General features: G+C 37.8%; 1 protein-coding gene across 1 annotated transcript in view; it reads left to right on the top strand.

Annotated features, from left to right (window-relative positions):
- Itgb1 (integrin subunit beta 1) overlaps window positions 1–21,718 on the top strand; it is a 49,389-nt gene extending 27,671 nt beyond the window's left edge. The window contains exons 5-16 of the mRNA XM_052167208.1: window positions 2,209–2,379; window positions 2,934–3,172; window positions 5,201–5,356; window positions 6,295–6,390; window positions 6,685–6,774; window positions 8,566–8,706; window positions 8,857–9,056; window positions 10,657–10,895; window positions 11,112–11,334; window positions 12,568–12,800; window positions 14,387–14,553; window positions 20,542–21,718. Coding sequence (XP_052023168.1) covers window positions 2,209–2,379; window positions 2,934–3,172; window positions 5,201–5,356; window positions 6,295–6,390; window positions 6,685–6,774; window positions 8,566–8,706; window positions 8,857–9,056; window positions 10,657–10,895; window positions 11,112–11,334; window positions 12,568–12,800; window positions 14,387–14,553; window positions 20,542–20,607 — 2,021 coding nt within the window. The 3' untranslated portion in view covers window positions 20,608–21,718. The remainder of the gene's footprint in view (window positions 1–2,208; window positions 2,380–2,933; window positions 3,173–5,200; window positions 5,357–6,294; window positions 6,391–6,684; window positions 6,775–8,565; window positions 8,707–8,856; window positions 9,057–10,656; window positions 10,896–11,111; window positions 11,335–12,567; window positions 12,801–14,386; window positions 14,554–20,541) is intronic.
- Window positions 21,719–22,123: the final 405 nt, after the last annotated feature.

Raw genomic sequence — 22,123 nt, 5'->3', positions numbered from 1 at the left:
CTCAGAGATCTGCTTGTCTCTGCTTCCCAAGTGCTGGGATCAAAAGGTGTGTGCCATACCTTTGATTCCCGGCCACAACTTTTGTAACATGTATTACTTTTAATAATTTAAAATCTTGCCTTTTGTTAGAAGCAAGTCCTGTTAAAGGTCCAGAAAATACCAATTAAATTCACTGAGTTTTAAAAATAATAGCATCCATCTGTTAGTGTAACTCATAATATAAAAGCAAATTTTTAATCAATGCATTTGTTTAGTATCATTTAAATACTAACGTTGTATAAGTGCTCATGACCATCCCATCGCTGAAATAGACAACATGCCCTCTTTCTGCCTGTCATCCTTCCATCCTGTTACTGCTGCCTGGCTAAACTTCAGCCTAGGAAGTAGACATTTTATAGTTCAAATATGAAAAGTTTCACTTAGGCTTATGTATGCGAACATTTGGTTTTGGCTTGTAGGGCTGTTTTGGGAGTCTGTGGAGCCTTCAGTTGCTGAGGCCTGTCTGGCAGAGTGTGTGTCTCTGGGGGTGGGATTTAGTTTCCTGAGTTGCCAAGATATAGAGTGCTGCTCTTTCCTGGTCCTGCTGTTAAGGACAAACCTGCTCTAATTTCTATGGCCTTCTTGAAACTGAGCCAAAAATAAATCTTCTTTCTCCTAAGTTGCAGTATCAGGAAAAGTACTTAGTACAGACTTGTATATCTACTCTAGCAGAATATACTACTATCTTTGAGCTACAGACCTACAGGATCCTGATGAGGACATTCATTATAAATTTGCCTAAATCACATTTTATTTTAATCATCATTACTTAAAAATATATTTTAGCTTTACTTATATGCACATTTTGCCTGTATGAATATACACATATGTGCATCATGTGTGTGCCTGGTGCCTGCAGAGATCAGAAGTTATTAGATCCCTTGGAACTGATGTATGGTTATGAGCTAACATATGGTAGGAAACCTGGGTCCTCATAAGAGCAGCAGCAAGTGCTCTCTCTAGCCCCTTGTCATTATTCTCCCTGTGGGAAGCTTGTAAGAGGCTCTCTTCTTGAACTTAGGAGCCCACGTCACTGCTGGTTTTCTTCATTCTCTTCCATTGCTTCCAGTTTCCTTTTGTGTTTTCTTCCCTTCATCCCTTTGCGTTTAGATTAAGAGTTAGTTTTCCTCTCACAGTTATTGGAAATCATATTCTGCAGTGACATAAGCTTTTCAGTTAGCTCTGCTCCTATTCTCCAGCTGCCTGCCAGAAAATCATGGAGAAAAGATAATTTTTCATCTAATACTTTCCATTTTCTTCCATGTTTGTGTTTTATTTTGTGGTACCGGAGATAGAATTTAGGATCTCTCATGTGCTGGCCACATGAGAGATTTAGCTCTACCACTAAGCTGCTTTCCAGCTCTGTGCTTTGTAAGGAAATAACATGTAACAACTTTTACCTCTCTCACCTTCCTCAATTTTCAATTCAGGCTTCATCTTTTTCTGTCGATCTTTTTGTAGTTCTGACTTCACCTCTATAACATCCTTTTACAACTCTAACGTAAAACTAGATTGTTACTCACTTACATGTAGCGGTGCCTTTACACAGAGAACATTTCACTCCTAACTTTAAGCTCTACCTGTCTAGAATGTGTCTTGCTTTCATTCTGCCAAAACTTAGGGTGTTCTGATTTTCCTACAAGCTTTTGTGTAAATCACCTTGTCATTATAATAACAACTGCTTGAAATAACATAAAAAGAAAAGTTTATTTTGGGCTATAGTTCTAGAAGTTTCCATCTGATGGAGTGGCCTGTTGCTCTGAACTTGTGGTGATGTGAAATGTGAGGCATCTGGAGTCCTGTAGACTCCAGGGCACATCACTGGTAACCCAAACCTCCTGCTGGTCCTCACCTCTCTAACTTCCCACTGCCTCCTGATAGTACCAACACATGGGCAGATCCAAACTGTAGCAGAATTATTTGTATCTTGTGGGTTACTGGTAAGGGGGGCATTGCCTTTATCATTTTTGCCTCCCTAAGTCTTGGTGTTGTAAGTAGTTGGTTAAACAAAATCAAGTGTGTGTCTATTGAGGCTCTAGCAAAATTCTTAGATTTTGTAAAAATTATACACTTAAGACTACTATATTACTGAACATGTAAATTGGACTTATTATTTTTCTTATTTTGATTACTGGCCATCTAATTTTATTTTTGAATCTCTTTAATTAGGAGAACCACAGAAGTTTACATTAAAATTCAAGAGAGCTGAAGACTACCCTATTGATCTCTACTACCTTATGGATCTCTCCTACTCTATGAAAGATGATCTGGAGAACGTGAAGAGTCTTGGGACAGATTTGATGAATGAAATGAGGAGGATTACTTCAGACTTCCGCATTGGTAGGAATGTTGGAAACATTTTGAGTGTGTGTGTGTGTGTGTGTGTGTGTGTGTCTTCTGCATGTGTGCAGAACATGCTGTTGAGTATTTTGCTTTATCACTTTCTGTCTCATTTCTGTGAGACATGGTTTATCACTTACCTTGGCTTGTGGCCTGTAATTTCCTATCTTTTCCTGTAACAGTGCTGCTGGGGTGCTGGGGTGTATGACCACACCTGATTTTTTACCTGGGTGCTAGGATCTGAACTTATCCTTATGCTGATGCAACAGGAACTCTTGTCCACAGTGCAATTTCTGCAGCCTCTGTACTGGGCTTTAGAAAAAGATGTGCATTTAGAGTTGGTGAGAGATGGCTCAGTGGTTAAGGGTCCTGCCTTTGTGTGATGACTTAGTTCAGTCTCTAAAATCAGCTCCTGCTCGTCCTTAGACCTCCAGACATGCATTGTGGTATATGTGTGTGCACCCTTCCCCCAAATAAATAAATAACCTTTTAAAAGTGATGTAAGTTTGTTGGTCTCTGCCCACTCATCTATTCAAGTGCATTCTTTTCTTTAGGCTTTGGCTCATTTGTGGAGAAAACTGTGATGCCATATATTAGTACAACCCCAGCAAAACTAAGAAATCCTTGTACGAGTGAACAAAACTGCACCAGCCCATTTAGCTACAAAAATGTGCTTAGCCTTACTGACAGAGGAGAGTTTTTCAATGAACTTGTTGGTCAGCAGCGCATATCTGGAAACTTGGACTCTCCAGAAGGTGGTTTTGACGCAATCATGCAGGTTGCAGTTTGTGGAGTAAGTGATTTCTACAGGGGACTGTTAGCATTGTCTGCGGGGATTTATTTTAAGTGTATTTTTACTAAAAGTTAGAACAAAATGACATTTTAAGTGTATTTTTACTAAAAGTTAGAACAAAATGACCGTAGCTACTATAAGATAACTCTGAGGAGCACTGATGTCAGTTCTTAAGTTCCCACTGCTGCTTTCTCGGGTATCTCTGATCATTGCCTCTCTGTTTGAGCCTGAAAGGGAGTTCACACCTAAGGAGTTTGAAAGGCCAAAATGCTATTTATTTGAAACAGTGGAACATAGACTTTACCTGGTTTAGGTTTTGGGGAGAGGCTAAGGTTTTCAAACTTCGTGGCTCTGTCCTAGAGAAGTAACTGATATTGTCTGAGGTGTCTCCAGGAACTCTGAACATGTCATATGTATTAGTGTCTCACACCATGTTCCTCAGGGCAGTTTTCTGCTCTAGTTACTGCCTTTGAGACATGTCTTCCTCTTGTGTCTTAATAATAAAAGGAAATAACTTTCAAAGGCCTGATTGATTAGCTATATGACAACTTAGATTTGTAATAAAAGTAGTAATACAATATTTTTGGTTTAATTGTAAGGTTTTCAGGGATAGTAAGCCTGGTTCTGCTGTACTAGGGACCAGTGTTTATGATACATGGGTATTTATGATTGATTTTTTTTTTTTCCTTTTTTGAGATACAGTCTTGCTGTGTGGCCCAGCCTATCCTTGAACTTGTTAGAGATGTTTTTGCCTCTACCTCCTGAGTACTGTTATTTCAGGTGTGCTCCACCATACCATACCCTCAATGATCTTTTAACGAGAAATGAGGCTGAGAGTAGAAAGCATTGTTAGGTCAATAAGGCTAGTCTGGAGTAAGTATAAAGCATTGTTTTAGTGTGGAGGGAGGATTTTCTTGCCTTTTTTGCTCCTAGGCAGTTGACTTGGTGTCTTTAGAGCTGTGCCTTTTGGAAAAGTTAACAACAGACAGCTCAGAGGACAGTGGTAAGAACCATCTCAGTGATCTGTATGAAGTACACAGACACTCAACATATACTAATCACTGTTCTTATTTTTGACTTGCTACTGTGGTGTTCATAATTTAAAAAATAGTACTTCAGTATTATTGGCCGTAGCCTTCCTTATTTAATGAAAACCTTTTTTTTTCCTTCTGGGCTCTGTATGAAGAACATTTTCTGGACTGCCTTGGCTTTAACCAGCTGGATCAAACTGACCCTCTAGCCCCCACCCATTTTCGGCTATGCTGCCTTTCTGAATTTGTTATACTTTAGAGGCAAGAGCAAGTAACCTGCCTTTGAAAGATGATTTGAATTAAGAAAGTTAATTTCTGTCTTCAAAGAATTTACAAATATGTATTGTTAAATTTAGAAGAAAATATAATTACATAATAGAAGAGGATTTTCACATTGATTAAATTTGATTTGTTGAATAAGCTAGTGAAATTACAAATGAACTGATTTCATGAGCTAAAATGTAGGGATTTAAAGTACAGCAAGATCTTTGGCAATTTTTCCTACAGTAAGAAAATGAAACTAGGTATGGTGGTGCATGTCTAAAATCCCAGTATTTAGGAGTTAGGAGCAGGGAAATTAAAAGTTCAAGGCCATTCTTAACTACATAGTAAGTTTGAGGCTAGCATGGATTGTATAAAAGGCTGCTTCATAAAAGTAAAGCCTAGTGTGAAAGAGAGAGGATAAAGAAAGTTCAGTAGGTAGCAGGGTATACAGAAGGGTGGGTAGGAACAGGAGCCAGGATATGGGTAATAGCAGGTGTAGACTGAGTCTCTTTATGTATTCATCATATACTCAGTACCCCTACTAAAAAGCAGACTCTGAATTGAGGCCAGCAAGAAGAAGCTCTAAAGTTCTGGAGGACCATCTCTGCACTGACAGCAACATGAAAGAGTGATACAGAATTAGGTTAAAAGTGCAGTTGCAACTTTTGAACCTGAAAGCATTTATGTTGAGTTATAATGGGCAGTGTCTGCAGTTGACCTTTTTCTTTTAAAGTCGCTGATTGGTTGGAGGAATGTAACACGACTGCTGGTGTTTTCCACGGATGCTGGGTTTCACTTTGCTGGAGATGGGAAACTTGGTGGTATTGTTTTACCCAATGATGGACAATGTCACCTGGAAAATAATGTATATACAATGAGCCATTACTATGTAAGTACTTAGTAATACTAAGTAAGTACTAGTGAGTGAGTTTTGGTGATTTTAGTGTGTAATCCTGAGCATGTAGGAGGGCAGGGATTGCAGCTTTCTTCTTTTGATAAGTGTGGGTCCTGATGATGGCTGCGAGAGTGGCATTGCTGCTTATAAAGCTCTGGCAGTGTGCTCTTTTGTTTGAGTGGTGGGAATGCTGAGATCCATCTGGTTCTTCTCTTGCATACATCATTTGTCAGCCTTGCTGGTCATATTTCTAAATGTGCAATTTTTAACGAGGTTTACCCTCTATATCTTATGACTTAAAAGTATATACTCTGGCTTTCACTGAAAGCAAGTATAGGCAAATCACTCATGTAGTAGAAGAAATCCAGTATTGGTGACTTTTAGTCTTAAGTGCTAGATAATAGGAGCCTTTAGTTCTTATTCCTTAATTTCACAGTCCTCACATTTAAAGTGTATAGATTGTCTTCCATTTAAACCTCTTAAAATGGTACTGCAGAGATGTTCAGTAGTTAAGAGCATTTGGCAGCTCTTCCAGAGGACCTGGGTTCAATTCCCAACAGCCACATGGCTGCTCACACCTTTCTGAAACTATCTAGTTTCAGGACCTCTGATACTCTCACATAGATATACACACAGACAAAACACCAGTGAACGTAAAAATAAATAATATAAAATGCCTTAAAATTTGGAAGTTCTTAAACATGTAAAAGAGAAACACATGACCAAGCTTAGCAAGTATTTGCAGTTGATATTCTTTCTTCAAAGCAATCTTGTGTGAGTGATCTGGTTATGAAAATTTGACTCAAATACTGTAATCTTAGCAATTGAGAATAAGCCTGGACTATAGAGTGAGACCCAAACAAAATAAACAAAGCCTCATCATTGATTATACAATGTATTTATATACTAAATTGTATTACTTGATTCCTTAGGATTATCCTTCAATTGCTCATCTTGTTCAGAAACTAAGTGAAAATAATATTCAGACGATTTTTGCAGTTACTGAAGAGTTTCAGCCTGTTTACAAGGTAATAAAAAGAATGAAAGCTCTGTATCTTTCCTATTGTTTAGTCATTAGTAGCTGAATTTTGTATTTGGAATGTAAGAAAATGCCATGAGGCATTAGACTGAATTTGACAAATGTCATTTATGTACATTTTAGTTGCATTATTAGGATATTATTTAGTACATTATTAGGATAGTTATTTTAAGTTTGCCTTTGAAAGATACTTAGGACATGAAGTATCAGAATACTTATTACTTTTCAATGAATTTTAATTGGTTGAAAATGTAATATTTATGTTTTACATATTTAATTTCAGGAATTGAAGAATTTGATTCCTAAGTCAGCAGTGGGCACACTGTCTGGAAACTCTAGTAATGTGATCCAGCTGATCATTGATGCCTACAATGTGAGTGTGCTTTAAATGCTGTCAGCTTCATCCCATGCCTTAAATAAAGCACCCTTTATATATACTTCAGCAAGCTGAAGAAGCAATGCAAAATGTGAATTTAAATTCCATGTCTGGAGGAAAGACTTGATATCATTTTAGTCTTTGAAAGCATAATTTAAGGAAAGTAGTAATATTTAGGTAAAGGCATATGTATAATTTCCAAGCTTTTGTTTATGTGTCATTAGGCTATATATCTTCCGGTTGGAACACAACTGACATTTTTGATATATACAGGGTTTTTTAAATCTTTATCTTCCCCAAAAGTCACCTTAATCGATCCATGTTTTTTTGTTTTGTTTTTTATTTTTATTTATTTTTTTTTTCTTTTCTATGTTGCCCTGACAATCTTGGAATTCACTATGTAGACCAAGGTGGCTTTGAATGCACAGAGATCTACCTGTTTATGACTCTCAAGTAACTGGGATGAAAGGTGTACATCTGGCTAGCTTTACCTGATGAATGGTGCCTGGCAGTTTTTACTTTTCTCCTTTTTCACAAAATAGATTCAGAGGACACACTTTTTCTGTTTTCAGTAGTAGTTTTTGAGATCATATCATATAGCCCAGGCTGCCTTGACTTCTCAGTATTTCCTAGGATCTGTGATGTGATGTGTTTGCCTCCATCACCCAGGTATGCTATGTCATGCCTGGCTTTGAATTTCATATTGATTTCTACACATGTTCAAGGTTCCAAGACAGATTTAGAGGGGTTAAAGACAAGATTCTACTTGTTTTTCATTCTCCCATTCTAGCCTCTCTCTTGACAGATTGTTTTCCTCACTGCTGTCCCTATAGGGGTGTTGTTTTAGTGAGAGTTTCCGTTGCTGTGAAGAGACAAAGGACAACATTTAATTGGTGCTAGTTTACACTTTCAGAGGTTCAGTCCATTATCATCATGGCAGGAAGCATGGCAGTGTGATAGACATGGTGCTGCATCTTGATCTGACTGCAGCCAAGAGAGACTGTCTCATGGGCAACTAAGAGGAGGGTCTTTTCTGTATAGGATTGAGTCTGAGCATAGGATTTCAAAGCCTACCTACACAATGACATACTTCCTCCAACAAGGGCATACCTCTTAATAGTACCATTTCCCATGAGCCAAGCTTATTCAAACCACCACATGTATGAATGACAAGAGATAACTTATACTTACTACCTCACTGTCCTGAGAGATGTCTACTTTATTATATAAGCACTGCCTGGACTCTTCCTGGTCAGCTCTCCCATGTTTTATTTTTTGTTGGTGCTGAGAAAAGCTGAGGAACTCATGGCTGTTAAATAATACTGTATCATCGAGCTAAGCTCCAGTTCTTCAGGTTCTAGAAGGGTGTTTAGGAAGTGAGCAAGATGATAGTGATCCCAAGTAAATTTGTTTACTCTGTTGCTCTGGTCTCTGGCTGGAAGGAAGGAGGCCAGCCAGAGGACAGTTTTGGAGAGCTGTTGTGACATTGGGGGCACCAAGCATCTATTTTGTGTTCTTAGGATTCCTCATAATTAGGCCTTTGTGTTGTGAGATCATTAGCATTTTAGCTGATTAATAAAGAGCAAATGGTTTCATTTTGTATACATTATTTTGAAGATTGGACCTTTTTTCGAGTTTGCTATTCTAGATTTTCTAACACCCAGTTGGATTACATTACATTGAAATGATAGTGTTTTTATAACAGCTCCTTTCATCCAATGTTGTATGAGTGTGTTCAAGTTGTATTTTATTTTACTTCTCTGTTCATGGTTAGTTTTTCTTTTTTAGTCCCTTTCTTCAGAAGTCATTCTGGAAAACAGCAAATTGCCAGATGGAGTAACAATAAATTACAAATCCTACTGCAAGAATGGGGTGAATGGGACAGGAGAAAATGGACGAAAGTGTTCCAACATTTCCATTGGTGATGAGGTATGTTGTGTGAGCATTTTCTATGAAAAAGAAAAAGCATGCGTAAAAAAAATTGGGGGCTGGAGAGATGGCTTAACAGTTAAAAGCACTAGCTAGCATTTGAGATGTTTTCATGTTCATTGCTAAATTTATTATTCTTTTTCCTTTAAGGTTCAATTTGAAATTAGCATAACTGCTAATAAGTGTCCAAATAAGGAGTCTGAAACCATTAAAATTAAACCTCTGGGCTTCACTGAAGAAGTAGAGGTCGTTCTTCAGTTCATCTGTAAGTGCGATTGCCAAAGCCATGGCATCCCAGCCAGTCCCAAGTGCCATGAAGGAAATGGAACATTTGAGTGTGGAGCCTGCAGGTAAGTGCTGCCTTGCTGCAGTGGGACAGTCAGTATAGGTCACTTTATCTGGGAAGCCTATATGAAATAAAGACACAAATCCTTTGCTCCAGTCACTCGCTCACCTATTCTTAAGGATCTCTTTGTTGTTAAGCTTTTAGCTAGGTAAGCAGTGTGTCCACAGTCTCTCAGGGCAACCTTTGGGCTTATTCTCTTAATGGCACTTCCAGTTCTCTACAGCAAAATACATTGAAAAGAAAAAAAAAAGATAGAAACATGTTTTGTACAAACTGTTAGTGGTGACTTTTAAAATTTTGATTTACTTTGGATGACCCCAAATTTATGATCTTACTGCCTCAGTACTTGGGTTATAGGCAGAATCCACTACTCCCAGTGTTAAATGACAGTTTTATCTGTGATTTAGTTAACAAGAAAAATGCTTACCATATTCAGCATTAATTTTGTATTTCTGGGATAAAGATAAAATAGTACTTAAAGTTTACTTTTATTTCACTCTCTGTTTCTCTGTCTCTCTCTGTCTCTCTCTCTCTGTGTGTGTGTGTGTGTGTGTGTACCCTAGTTTCTTGGCAGACTCGTGCTGAGAACAATTGCAAGAGTTGGTTTTCTGTTTACCATGTGAGTTCTAGGAATTGAACTTAGGTTGTTAGGTTTGGTGACAAGTATTGCCCTCTCAGCCATCTCACCAGCCTTCTTGGCTACCTTCTATATTGAAAATTAAGGTTGTGTAATACAGCCTTTTCTTTAAGATAATAGAACTTTTAAATCTAAATGTCAATCTCATATCACTGTGGTTTTGTTTATTGGCCCAAAGAAAAAAATGGATAGCTATGTTTACCATTAATTGCCCATTTTAAGTAATCATTTAAATATTGTATTTTTCTATGTTATATTTAACTTGAGACATTACAATAACTTTTTTTTTTTTTGGTAAAACAGCATTTTAACAAAAAAGATTTCTTTGAAAAACTGCCTACTTTTTGTTTGCTATATGCAAAATCAGTTTATCCAGTGTCTAAGAACATGCTCTAAGATATGTAGGATATTTGAGAAGTCTAGACCTGTGCAGGAAATTAACTCTTAGCTAAGGCTAGTACTATGTTCAAATATGTGTACTCAATATATTTTTCAACTTTTAGGATTGCATTTATTGCTAGTTTTTATGTTAACAGACCCTTGCTTCAAATTTAGTGGCAGGTAGTCTGTAACAGTAATGTAATTGAATATATTTGAGAATCTAGCCTGGCAAAGCGATACATACCTTTAGTCTCCTGCACTTGGGAGCTAGAGGCAGACAGACTTCCAAGGTCAAAGTCAGCCTGGTCTATTCTTCCAGTTTTGTTGTTTGTTGTTGGAGTATGTTTTATTTTGCTTAGAATGGTTTCTTGCTAAAGATAAAATTTCCCCCAAGGTCCCTGTATATTCTATAAAAACTTGAGTTGCTATTGCATGTGTATAAACATGCATGCAAAAAATATGTATAAACACAGTGGACTTCTCTCATGTTTGTATACGTGGACTAAGCATCCCTACCTTATACTTTGCTAGTGAGGAAATTGTTACACTATTTGTTTTATGTGACTGTGTTTGGATCTTTCTGCAGGTGCAATGAGGGGCGTGTTGGGAGGCACTGTGAATGTAGTACAGATGAAGTGAACAGTGAAGACATGGATGCTTACTGCAGGAAAGAGAACAGTTCAGAAATCTGCAGTAACAATGGAGAATGTGTCTGTGGACAGTGTGTGTGTAGGAAGAGAGATAATACAAATGAAATTTACTCTGGCAAATTCTGCGAGTGTGATAACTTCAACTGTGATAGGTCCAATGGCTTAATTTGTGGAGGTGGGTAAGCACCAGCAATAGTTACTCACACAGTTCCTCTAATGAAATCAGATATCTGAAGAGTCTTTCGGTTAACACACAGAAAGGGGGAGGGGTCAGGGCAGGCTTTTCATTAGATCTGCTTTCTTCTATATTGTGACTTGTTTTTAACTTATGAATAATTGCTGTGATGATACATTTTACCATTGTTTTGAGAAAGGATCTTTTTCATTGCAGGAAATGGTGTCTGCAGGTGTCGTGTCTGTGAATGCTATCCCAATTACACTGGCAGTGCATGTGACTGTTCTTTGGACACTACTCCATGTGTAGCGTCAAATGGTCAGATCTGCAATGGCAGGGGTATCTGTGAGTGTGGCGCTTGTAAGTGCACAGATCCCAAGTTTCAAGGGCCAACTTGTGAGACATGTCAGACCTGCCTTGGTGTCTGTGCAGAGCATAAGTAAGTACTGCCTAAGTGCTTCACATAGTCACATTCACTTTACTGACCCCAGTATCTATGTTATACCACTAGAGCCAGAGGAGAGTGCTGATGAGAGTATACTTCAGAGAATATTTGCTGCCTTTTATGTACCAGTTCTTATGTCCTAAAGAGTCTTAATAATTGTGTAAGAATGAAGTGTACCATGAGCATTGTGCTGCTTTTTGTTGTTGTTGTTTGTATTTAATCTGAAATCACTGTATAATAAGTCTGTTCTGTTACCTTATTTAATTGGCACTACTATCCTTTATTTTTAATGTTTAGTGGTATAGATAGAACTCTGAGCTCTACCATAGAGGCATATACTCTAGTCCAGTTGCTTATCTTTTGCTTCAGGAGAATGGAAAGTTATTCTCCTTGGTAAATTATTACACCAATACTGCTTAAGTTAATGTGGGCTTATGTTACATATTTTATGTGTTATAGGTCCAGTTTTATTACTTGTATCATAATTTTGTATTGTGGAGATGTATATGTATGCATGTGAATGTATGTATGTATGTATGTATGTATGTATGTATGTACATTGGCTCCCACCAAGGACTTAGACTAGATTTTAATGTATGTCCCCAGGTCTGCAGCGTGCTAGTTGTTGGTCCTGGGCATATATGCTACAGGTTTGTCATGGACATACTGGTGTCTTTACAAAAAGGATCCACTCTGTGGGCCTAACTGGCATCTGTGCAGCACCCATAGCTGTGCTGTGGATGCCAGGGTCTGTACCGGAGGCTGAGCAGTTCCCCATGGCTGACTAGGAAGTAAGGTTTGTGAATCAGATGTTGGGTGAACTCTTGATAAGGCCTGGTTTTACTAGGCCCCAGAGGCACTGGCCTTTACTCAAGTTCCTTGTTCCTCCAGTGGAGGGCACATGCTTCAGGCAGCTTCTGTAGCCAGAGGCTTCCTGGGTGCTTTGCCACCACCAATGGACTTAGTCCAAGGTGGGTCTGGAGAATTCATTACCTACCCCCTTTATTTTTTGACTAGCTAGGTTTGCTAGCCAAAGTATTGCTGATCTTAGTGGCAGTGGTGTGGCTGAGGCTGCTGGAAACCAGGATCTCATGTGGAACATATTGTCTCTTTATTTCCTCTGAATTTATATTGCCCTTAGATTGGTATGGCCATTAATTTAGCACATGAAGTATTCTAAGCAAAATTCATCTTAATACACGCTAAGTGTAATGATTTCTGTCTTAGAGAATGTGTTCAGTGCAGAGCCTTCAATAAAGGAGAAAAGAAAGACACGTGTGCACAGGAGTGCTCCCACTTCAATCTCACCAAAGTAGAAAGCAGGGAGAAGTTGCCCCAGCCGGTGCAGGTGGATCCTGTGACCCACTGCAAGGAGAAGGACATTGATGACTGCTGGTTCTATTTCACCTATTCAGTAAATGGCAACAATGAAGCTATCGTGCATGTTGTGGAGACTCCAGGTAGAAGTCAGAAGATGCCTAGCATTGTTTCTTATGATGCCTTGCTTCTATTTAGGGTCATTGCTGGGGCTCTGGAGGCAGAAACAGCCTGTATTTTTATCTTACTATTTATATTAGGTTTATATTGGGATATTTTCTTCTCAAAGCTTAAAGTAGAATTTGGCTAATTATATAACAACTAAGGAAGTAATCAAATTTTAAGTTAATGTAACCCAAGCTATATTGTTGGTTATACAAAGATAAAAAGCTTGATCCAGCTTTAGGAACTGGAAGAAGGTATCTTAAAGATATTATTAATGTTGAATTTGTTCAATTTCCCAGAAATTAAGCACATTTCACCTTTGTTTTCCTAGTAGCCTTCTTTGTCACTATATCAGGTTTTTGATATGAACACATTTTTAGAGCACGTGGTAAACATCTGTTCAGTATTACAGGAAATGCTCCAACTTTTACTTATTTACAAATACTTTTACTGTTTTAAAAAGAGAGGACAATTTTGTGGAGTTGTTTCTCTCGTGCCATGTGGGTTCCTGAGCATCAAACACACATGGTCACACTTGTTAGCAAGTGCCTTTTCCCACTGAGCCCTCTTGTGGTCTCTGCATTGTTCTGCAGCACCAGACAAGAGCTCTGTGAATATTGTCATTTGTACCTCTGTGTCTTTCCACTGCCTTAGCAATTTTTGAACACAGGGCCATTGTTACCATTTTGTGGTATTGTGCAGTGAGCCAGAGTATTGCAATAGATGATGGCTTCCTGGTTTATTTTTACAGTGTTAATGATGAGACTTTGTTTGACATGGCAATAGATTACAGATCAAATTAGAGGAAAATGCATCTTGATAAAATACTGTCTTCTTTTTAAAAATTAATTTAGTATGTGGGGAAGGGAAGCTAGAGAGGGTTTTTCATGTGCCAAAAAAGGTCTGGTTTCAGGTTTCTCCAGTTACCCAAGTCATTTTTATTTGCTTGAGGCCATGTAGCACTTGGCCAGTCTGGAATTAACAACCTAGATTAGGCTGACTTCAAAGTTGTGGCAATCTTGCTGCCTCTGCCGCTTAAATGCTAACCTATACTACCATGTCTGGCTGCCAATCATCCTTACTACTGTCTATTATCATAGCTTAGTACTTTATACTGTTGAACAGAATATTTTTAATTATATTTCATCATTTTTGATGCTGTTAAGATTTTTTTTTAATATTTTTCAGTCTTTAGGAAAAGAAATATATTCTATAATCCCCAAGTAAATGACCTACTGATCATATGTCCTATTGCCTTATAAGCTCCCTTGTTAAAACTTAGTAGCTTCTTTTGTTTGTTTGAGACAGGGTCTTGTCCGGGCAGGAACTCACTTTGTAGATCAGGTTGACCTCAAACTCATAGAGATCCGTTTTGAGGTTAAAGGTATGTGCCGCCACACCTAGCTTGGAACTTAGTAGCTTTTAAGTAGGTTTTTGGGACAGTGCAGTCTCTTGAGTTTTCAGCACTATTAATTTTGTAAGATCCCATCCAACTCTTTATGGCCATGTGAACTTTGTATATAACCAGTCTTTTTATGCTCATGATTAACCTTTTCATTTGTAGACTGTCCTACTGGTCCTGACATCATACCAATTGTAGCAGGCGTGGTTGCTGGAATTGTCCTTATTGGCCTTGCCTTGTTGCTGATTTGGAAACTTTTAATGATAATTCATGACAGAAGGGAATTTGCTAAATTTGAAAAGGAGAAAATGAATGCCAAGTGGGACACGGTAAGTTATGAAACATCTACTGAAAGCTGTAGGTTGGTTCCTGAAGTAAATGTAACTTATTAATGGTGAGGCTGACCTTTAAAGTCCTCCTTAAATATTTTATTTCCTCCAAAGTTCAAAATTCAAACAAATTGCATTTACTGAAAACCAGAAGCCTCCTATTCAATTAATAATTTAGGAGGATATGATATTCTGTGTATATAGTGGCCATTGAGTTTTAGTTCTTTAGTAGGTCAGATTTTAAATATTTTCCTCAGCACATTTGTCTAAAATAAAATAGAATCGTAAATGACATCACCAGTGTCTCAGGCCACACTATAGAAAGAGCTCCTCTTCCCCTCCATACATTATGACTCTCTTCATCATATGACTTTTGGAATATTAAAACCAAATCAGAATTTCTAAGGCTAGAATACTAGACAGTGGGGTTACAACGGGCCTTCTTAGATGAGTTCTAAGTGTGTTTGCACATTTGGAAATACTCAGCCTGAACTTAAAGTATATTTTACTCTCTTCAGATTGTATCTCTGTAAAAACTTGCTTAGTAGAAACACAGGCTTTGACTGGTATGTGCTGATCATTGGTTTCCGTATATAGTCAGGTGGTTGGATAAATGTTGGCCCTTTATAGATTCACATTTTGACACAACTACAGTTAGGGTTTTTTTTTTGTTGTTGTTGTTGTTGTTATTGGTTTGTTTGTTTTTAATTTAGACATTTCAGAAGTATAGAAATAGAATTCTAATTTATACTGTTGATACACTACACATATCAATTTTCTTTCTGATGAAATCACTAGAAACTATTTCTTTCACTTTAGCAAGAAAATCCGATTTACAAGAGTCCTATTAATAATTTCAAGAATCCAAACTATGGACGTAAAGCTGGTCTCTGAGTTTCCGTTCGTATTTCTTTTCAGTTTCTATCCTTGCATGTGAATTTCTGTCTCTTTTTATTGCACCATGTGTGTCTCTCAATACTACTGCTGTTTTTTGTTTGTTTGGCTTTATTTTTATGGCTATGTGTGGCTTTTCTCATATGTTAGCTTAGTGCTTAGAAGGACTTTACCAAATATAAGGTATAGGAGCTACCCGTGTGTTGGAGAGAAAAGAATGCTTTGCGTTCAGGCAGCCCCAGTCTATCCTAGACCTGCTTAGTAAGTAGAGCAGCCCTGACTTTGATACCTCCCTGAGGCTCCTCATAAGTCTTCAGCAGGGAAGACTTTTAACTGACAGCTGGGCTGTAGTCCTGTTCCAGGATGTCATGGTACATAATAAATTACTTTCTGAATTGAATAGTGAAATTGAATGTGAAATCAAAATGGTAAAACCAAGGGTAAATGGCTGTAGTACAGTTTGTACTGTTCACAATTACAATTCATTTTACTCATTCTAGAAAGATTCTGAGACTTTTTCATTCTTGATTATGTGGAAATTCCACTGAGAGGCAGAATACTGTTGTGTTTGTTACTAGTTCTAACTTTCAAGTTTAAAACTGAAATTTTTGTTGCTTTATTTTTTTTCTTGAGAGGTCTCACTGTGTAATCTTGTTTTGGACTAGGCTAACTTTGAACTCAGAGATTTTTGCCTCTCTTAGAACTCCCATAAAAAAAAGGCTGATTACATTTAGCACCAAATTATTTTCTTGTGGATTAGAAGAACCTGGGAGAATTCATGTTTTTTTATCTCTACTTTCTGTCAACAGAGACAATGTTGGCAATGTTGGCAATAGCTACAGGGTCCCCCTGTGGTTTAGGAATGGTTCTCAATACCCTATATTTTGTTATTTGTGAGAATAGTAGTGGCTATCTTTATTCTTGTTTTATAGAAGAGAAGACTGAGGCAGAGAAACCAAGTTCACACAGCTAATTAGTTAAATGAGATTTAAGTCCAGACTGTGGGATTCCAACACTTATGTCCTTATCCTCTGCCCTGGACCCATTAGCCAGCTAGCAATCTTTTCTTTTCTTTTCTTTTCTTTTCTTTTCTTTTCTCTTCTTTCTTCCATCTATCTATCTATCTATCTATCTATCTATCTATCTATCTATCTATCTTGGTTTTTTGAGATAGAGTTTCTCTGTGTAGCCCTGGCTGTCCTGGAACTCACTCTGTAGACTACGCTGGCCTCTAACTCAGAAATCTGCCTGCCTCTGCCTCCCAAGTGCTGGGATTAAAGGCATGTACCACCACTGCCTGGCAGCAATTACATTCTTTAGTCAAAAGATACCTGGTCAGGAAGAGATAGAACCACTTTACAGAGCTGCCCATTTTGACACTGTGTTGTGATTTGGGGTAATGCTGTTATATAGAGAGAATCTCTTACACACTGTGTGGAAGCATCACCTATGAATAAAAAGCTGTTTGCCTGCTAGCTGAGGCAGGAAGTAGAAGGTGGGACATTCAGCAGAGAGACTGGGGGTGGGGGGGTGGGGGATGGGGCGTGGGGGGTGGGGGGGGTGGGGCGGATTCTGGGAAAGAGTAGGAGATTCACCCTGAACTTTGAGGAAGTCAGATGCATGAAACTGAGAAAAAACTAGCCATGTAGCTGGACTAAGGTTAGAATAAATGGGTTATATGAGTTAATTGGGGAACAAGCCCAAGCGTATGACCTTACTCATAAATAATTCTGAGTCATAATTCTGGGTACATACACCTAGGGAGAAAAGCTCATGGCTACTCCATTGGGCAAGCATAATGGGAGAATCACTTTCCTATTACACAGAACTCAGCACTGCTGTTATTACTTATTCTATTATTGAACTTGGAAAGCAAAATTGAAGGGCTGCAGGATATATAATCACTTAATCTGTGAATCAGTCAATTAAAAGAAAAGACTTGCAGAAAATCCCAAATAAGGGAATGTTTTATATTTTTAATGGACACAGGAAGTAGTAGCAATACTAGAAATCATGTATCTCTTTTACTGCTAAGAAGCTTTTATTTAAGGCTAGTCTGTTGGTAGAAAGTTTTTGCTAAACTTGTGTGTATGAAACTTGATGCATTCTTTCACTCTCACCTGATAATTTACAGAACTTAATTTTTATAGAAAACCTGATTAGCTAGTGAAATTACTGTGATTTTATTTATTTTCTTTGTGGACACAATCAGGTATTAACAATTTCATATAGTTAGTTCTCACAGAATTTTCACTTCTTTTCCTGAGGTAAATTATTGGCCCTTCCTGTACATTTAATGATACTTTGAGAAATATTAATCAATAGTTACTATTTAATTCTTAATGTTTGTATTCTTGATTTAATTTTTGGCTATCATACACCTTCTTCAGCTAGAATAAGCATTTCATTCAATTAAAAAGCAAGGATTTTTTAAAATGTATTTATGTATTATTGAAATCTAAGAAAATTTTTGGCTATAGATTATTCCAAGATGTTATCTTAATGAATATTATAGTAGAAATGAACAATAAAAATGAGGATAAAACTATCAGAAAAAAATCATATAAAAACATGGGACCAAGGCTGCTCACCAATTAATTACTCCATTAGTAGACACTAATTATGTGAGCATATGAGACTGCCATGTTGGGACACTGACAAAATTATCAGGTTTGTCCTTCTCTGCTCTGAATTACAAACCTCCCAGTTTTCATTGCATACCTCATATACCTAAGTAATTTACAGCCACCATTGTCAGCTATTCATAGTAGACAAAAGGGACTCCCTCCAAAGGATAGCCTACACTTTAGATGCAAATATGCTTTGGCTTCTTGGGGCAGGGGCTGTGCCCTGAGTGATAGAACTAATCCGAATTACTTTAGCTTACCTTTCTTTAAACTGATATCTAATGCATATTAAAGTGAGTTTATCTCTAACTTGCATGTTAAATTTTTATTTGATTGGACTTTGATATACTGAATATAAATGTTAGTGTGTATGGAAACCAAACTTCTCCAAAGGTAAGTGTTTTCCATATATATTCTGCTTTAGACTCCATGACAATAAATATTAAACTTCTCCCCTTTTATATTTTGTTTTATGTTTTGTCCCCTTATAATTCTTAAGCAGTAAATACTAGATTTTGTTAAATGCATTAGTAGTTTAGTAGCCTAATATATTTGAAAACACAGGCAGTACTAGCATCACACCCAGGAAGTTGGAAACCTCTTACCTGAAGGAAGAATGCTGTAAGCCCAGCCAGCGAGCTTAGATCTTGAGATTCTGAGCAGTTTTGTTGTCAATATAATAGGATATTTATTGATGGATCTTGTATTACTTATGTTTTCCATTAGTCTAATGAGAAAAGATTTACTCAAGTTCATAACTAGAGGGTACAGTCTGCCATAGTGGAGAAGTCAACAGCAGTTGGAGCTTGGAGCACCTGGTCAAACCAAACTCACAGATTCTGGGGTTCAGTTCACTTTCTCCTTTTATATAGTATTCAAGCTCAAGAAATGATTCTACCCACAGTGGGCATCCTGCCTTAATTAACGTAATCAAGATATGCCAGAGGCTGGTTCCCCACATGATTTTATGTTGAGATTTAAGTTTGCATTATGTTGTTTGATAAACACCATGACTTAAAAGCAACTTGAAGAAATGAAAGGGTTTATTTGGTTTACTGGTACAGCCCATCATCAGAGGAAGCCTAAACAGGAACATGGAGCAGGCACTTGGAGACAGGAACTGAAGCAGAGACCTCCAAAGAAGTTCTTACTGCTGTGTAACAACATACTTTCCCTGGCATGTTCAGCTACCTTTTGTATACAGCCCAGGCCTACCTGACCAGGGTTGGTACCACACTGCGGGCTGGTCTCTCCTAACTAATTAGCAATCAAGAAAAGGCCCACAGGCCAGTATTGTTGGAGGCAATTCCTTAATTAAGATTCTCTCTTCCAAGGAGACCTTAGTTTGTGTTAAGATGACAGAAACTAACCATCATTCCACCACAGACCCTCTGTGCACAGAAAAGTTATGTTTGAGGAGTGGAAGTGAGTGATCAGGTGTGTGGACTTGTTCTGATTGGTATTTACAAAGCTGCTGCCATGTTGGAAGATGCTGACCTTGGCCTCAGGGCTGAGCCCACACTGCCTTCCTCTTATCTCTGCTTCATTCCCAGCACCTCAGAACTTATTTTCAATTTCAAATTCTACCTTGATATGGTATTCTTTGTTCTATAATGTGGTTTTGTATTTGTTTTTTAGTAATTTCTTTATAGTCAGTTTTCCTATGGAAGTATTCTTAAACTTCTCATGTTAATCCCTCTTCATATTATGTATCTAATTTTAATTTGAACTCACCTTATTTCATATCTTTATACTGTACTCTCTTCAAGGGCAAATTTATGATTATATAATTATTGCTGCTGTTATGATTGCTATTGTTCTCCCTAAAGTATCATAGTATATTTTTCAGTCCTGAGAAATGTTTGTTGTTTTGAGTCACTTGCTGAGTTTGCAGCAGTTCTCACTCAAGAGTAGAACTGTGATCAATATTACCCTTAGGCTATTGAAAAATAGCAGTTTCATGAAGTATGGATATTAGTTAACACTGTAAGCATATTTTTGGATTGTGACTTGATGGGCACAGTGCCTTGGGTGACACCGGCAAACATATCCAGAAATCAGATATGGCTATAGAACTGAGAAGGTTTCAGGAGCACATCTCCTTCCCTGGATGGAAGCCAGCCACTCTATAATAAGCACTTCTAAGCATTAGAGTATATAAGTTAGGTTTTTATTGTTTCCATAAGTTGGTACTAGATCTTCAGAGGCTCTGATGTCAGCTGTACAGGTTCTGTGTGGAAGCCTTTTGTAAGGCAGCTCTCCAGGGATGATGGACTGGAGTCAGAGCACAATAGTCTGAGACCCCTGGTTCAGGGCTATCCTCACCACTGTGTCAGATTTAATCTTTGCCTTCTAAACACTATTTGACACTGGACATTGGAAGAGACTTCTTAAGACAACTGCAGCTTTTAATCTTGTTTTGGAACAATGTGATTTTAGAGTAACTGGTAATTTGTGTTTGTTTTAGGGTGAAAATCCTATTTACAAGAGTGCCGTGACAACTGTGGTCAATCCGAAGTATGAGGGAAAATGAATCCTACTCAGGCGGATTTTGCAACACCAAGCTCACAGCAGCAGCATCTTAGTCACAGTAGGGTAGCTTTGGGGCTCTGTGGCCAGGGGTTTATTCACATGCAAGTTTGGAAAATGTACAATATGTATAATTTTTAATTTTTTATTATTTTGAAAATAATGTTATAATCCATGCCAGGGACTTGACAGAAGACTTGAGAAAGGATCTTTATCCTTGTCAGCTGAGGTCACAGTGTGCCTTTTTAACCCTTCCTCCTGGACCATTGGAATCAAGCTCTTACTAGATTGAATGACCCTGCTAGTGCGAACACAGGGCAGAGCTGAAATAGCAGCATCACAGCATCTGAACCATGACTGATTCTCAACTTTACAGAGTGTCCAGGGCTAGTTATACAGAATCAAAGAACAGTCCTGCTAGTGGCTCTGGGCTTTGTTCAGCCTGCTGGTTGCCCACTGGCAATTCCCAATGATGTATGCAGAAGACAAGTGTATTGACAGTTTCCAATTAAAATAAATTTGACACAGTTAATTTACAAATCCATTGGAAAAATTCTGAGAGGTGGGAAGGAAAACTTAGCTTTAAAACCTGAGTGCCATTGTGAGTTACTTGATCCGGTAACTCTAACACCTTTTCTTATAAATCCAACCTTGGATAAAAGTATTGGGAACTTCTCTGCTAAGAAGTCCCTGACTTAGCACTATTCACATAAAGGCCATAATTTTAGTAGCATTGCTGAGTGGGGAACTTTGGGGTTGAGCTCATTTTACTTTTTTTTTTTTCTTTAATTCCTGGTGCTCCTTTATCACCTTCTCTAATCTTTTAATGTGTCTGTTTGCAATTTGGGGGTAAGACTTTTAATTATTACCTTTTCCTTGGCTGTACATTTACCTTTTTCACAAATACTGTAAGCTGTCCTGCTGCTTGCAGGACTACAGGGCCTGGGCAGGGCCCCTCAGCAGCAATTCAACCACTGTGCACCTTCTGCACGTGCCTTCCCTACTGTGCTTGCTCTGTCTCAAACTAGTCACAATCTTGTTTTAAGTGCCTTTTAATTTTGACAGTGCTATTAACTGAAGTTATTTATTAAAATAAAAAGGCCTAAATACATTAAGTGATTTGTTTTGGCTCTGTATTTTTATACATTAATTTTTATTTGTTAAAGATATGGTGGAGACATGTCTCTCAAACCACTTAAGCTAAAATGATTTATTTTAGACATGTGGGGAGTAGAACAGATTTCAGTTAGTAGGTGTTTTATTCTTACATTAGCAGAATTTTTTATAGACTACTAGATGCTGGAGAGCTAATATTTAAGAGAGGGGTAGTATTTTCATTCTTAGGAAGAACTAAGGAAATTTTAACTTTCGTTTGATTTTTAGAAAACTCTTGTATAAGGTTTAAAAGAACTTGGGTTGGCAAGATGGCTTAGTGGGTAAAATCTCTTACTGTGAAGGGTGAAATCAATCTGTACTTGTTTTTGTTGGTGTTCACATGACAGGTACCTGGAGGTCAAGAA

Source organism: Apodemus sylvaticus, chromosome 21 (assembly GCF_947179515.1).
Source record: "Apodemus sylvaticus chromosome 21, mApoSyl1.1, whole genome shotgun sequence".
Taxonomy (NCBI): domain Eukaryota; kingdom Metazoa; phylum Chordata; class Mammalia; order Rodentia; family Muridae; genus Apodemus; species Apodemus sylvaticus.
This window is presented reverse-complemented; position numbering and strand designations above follow the sequence as displayed.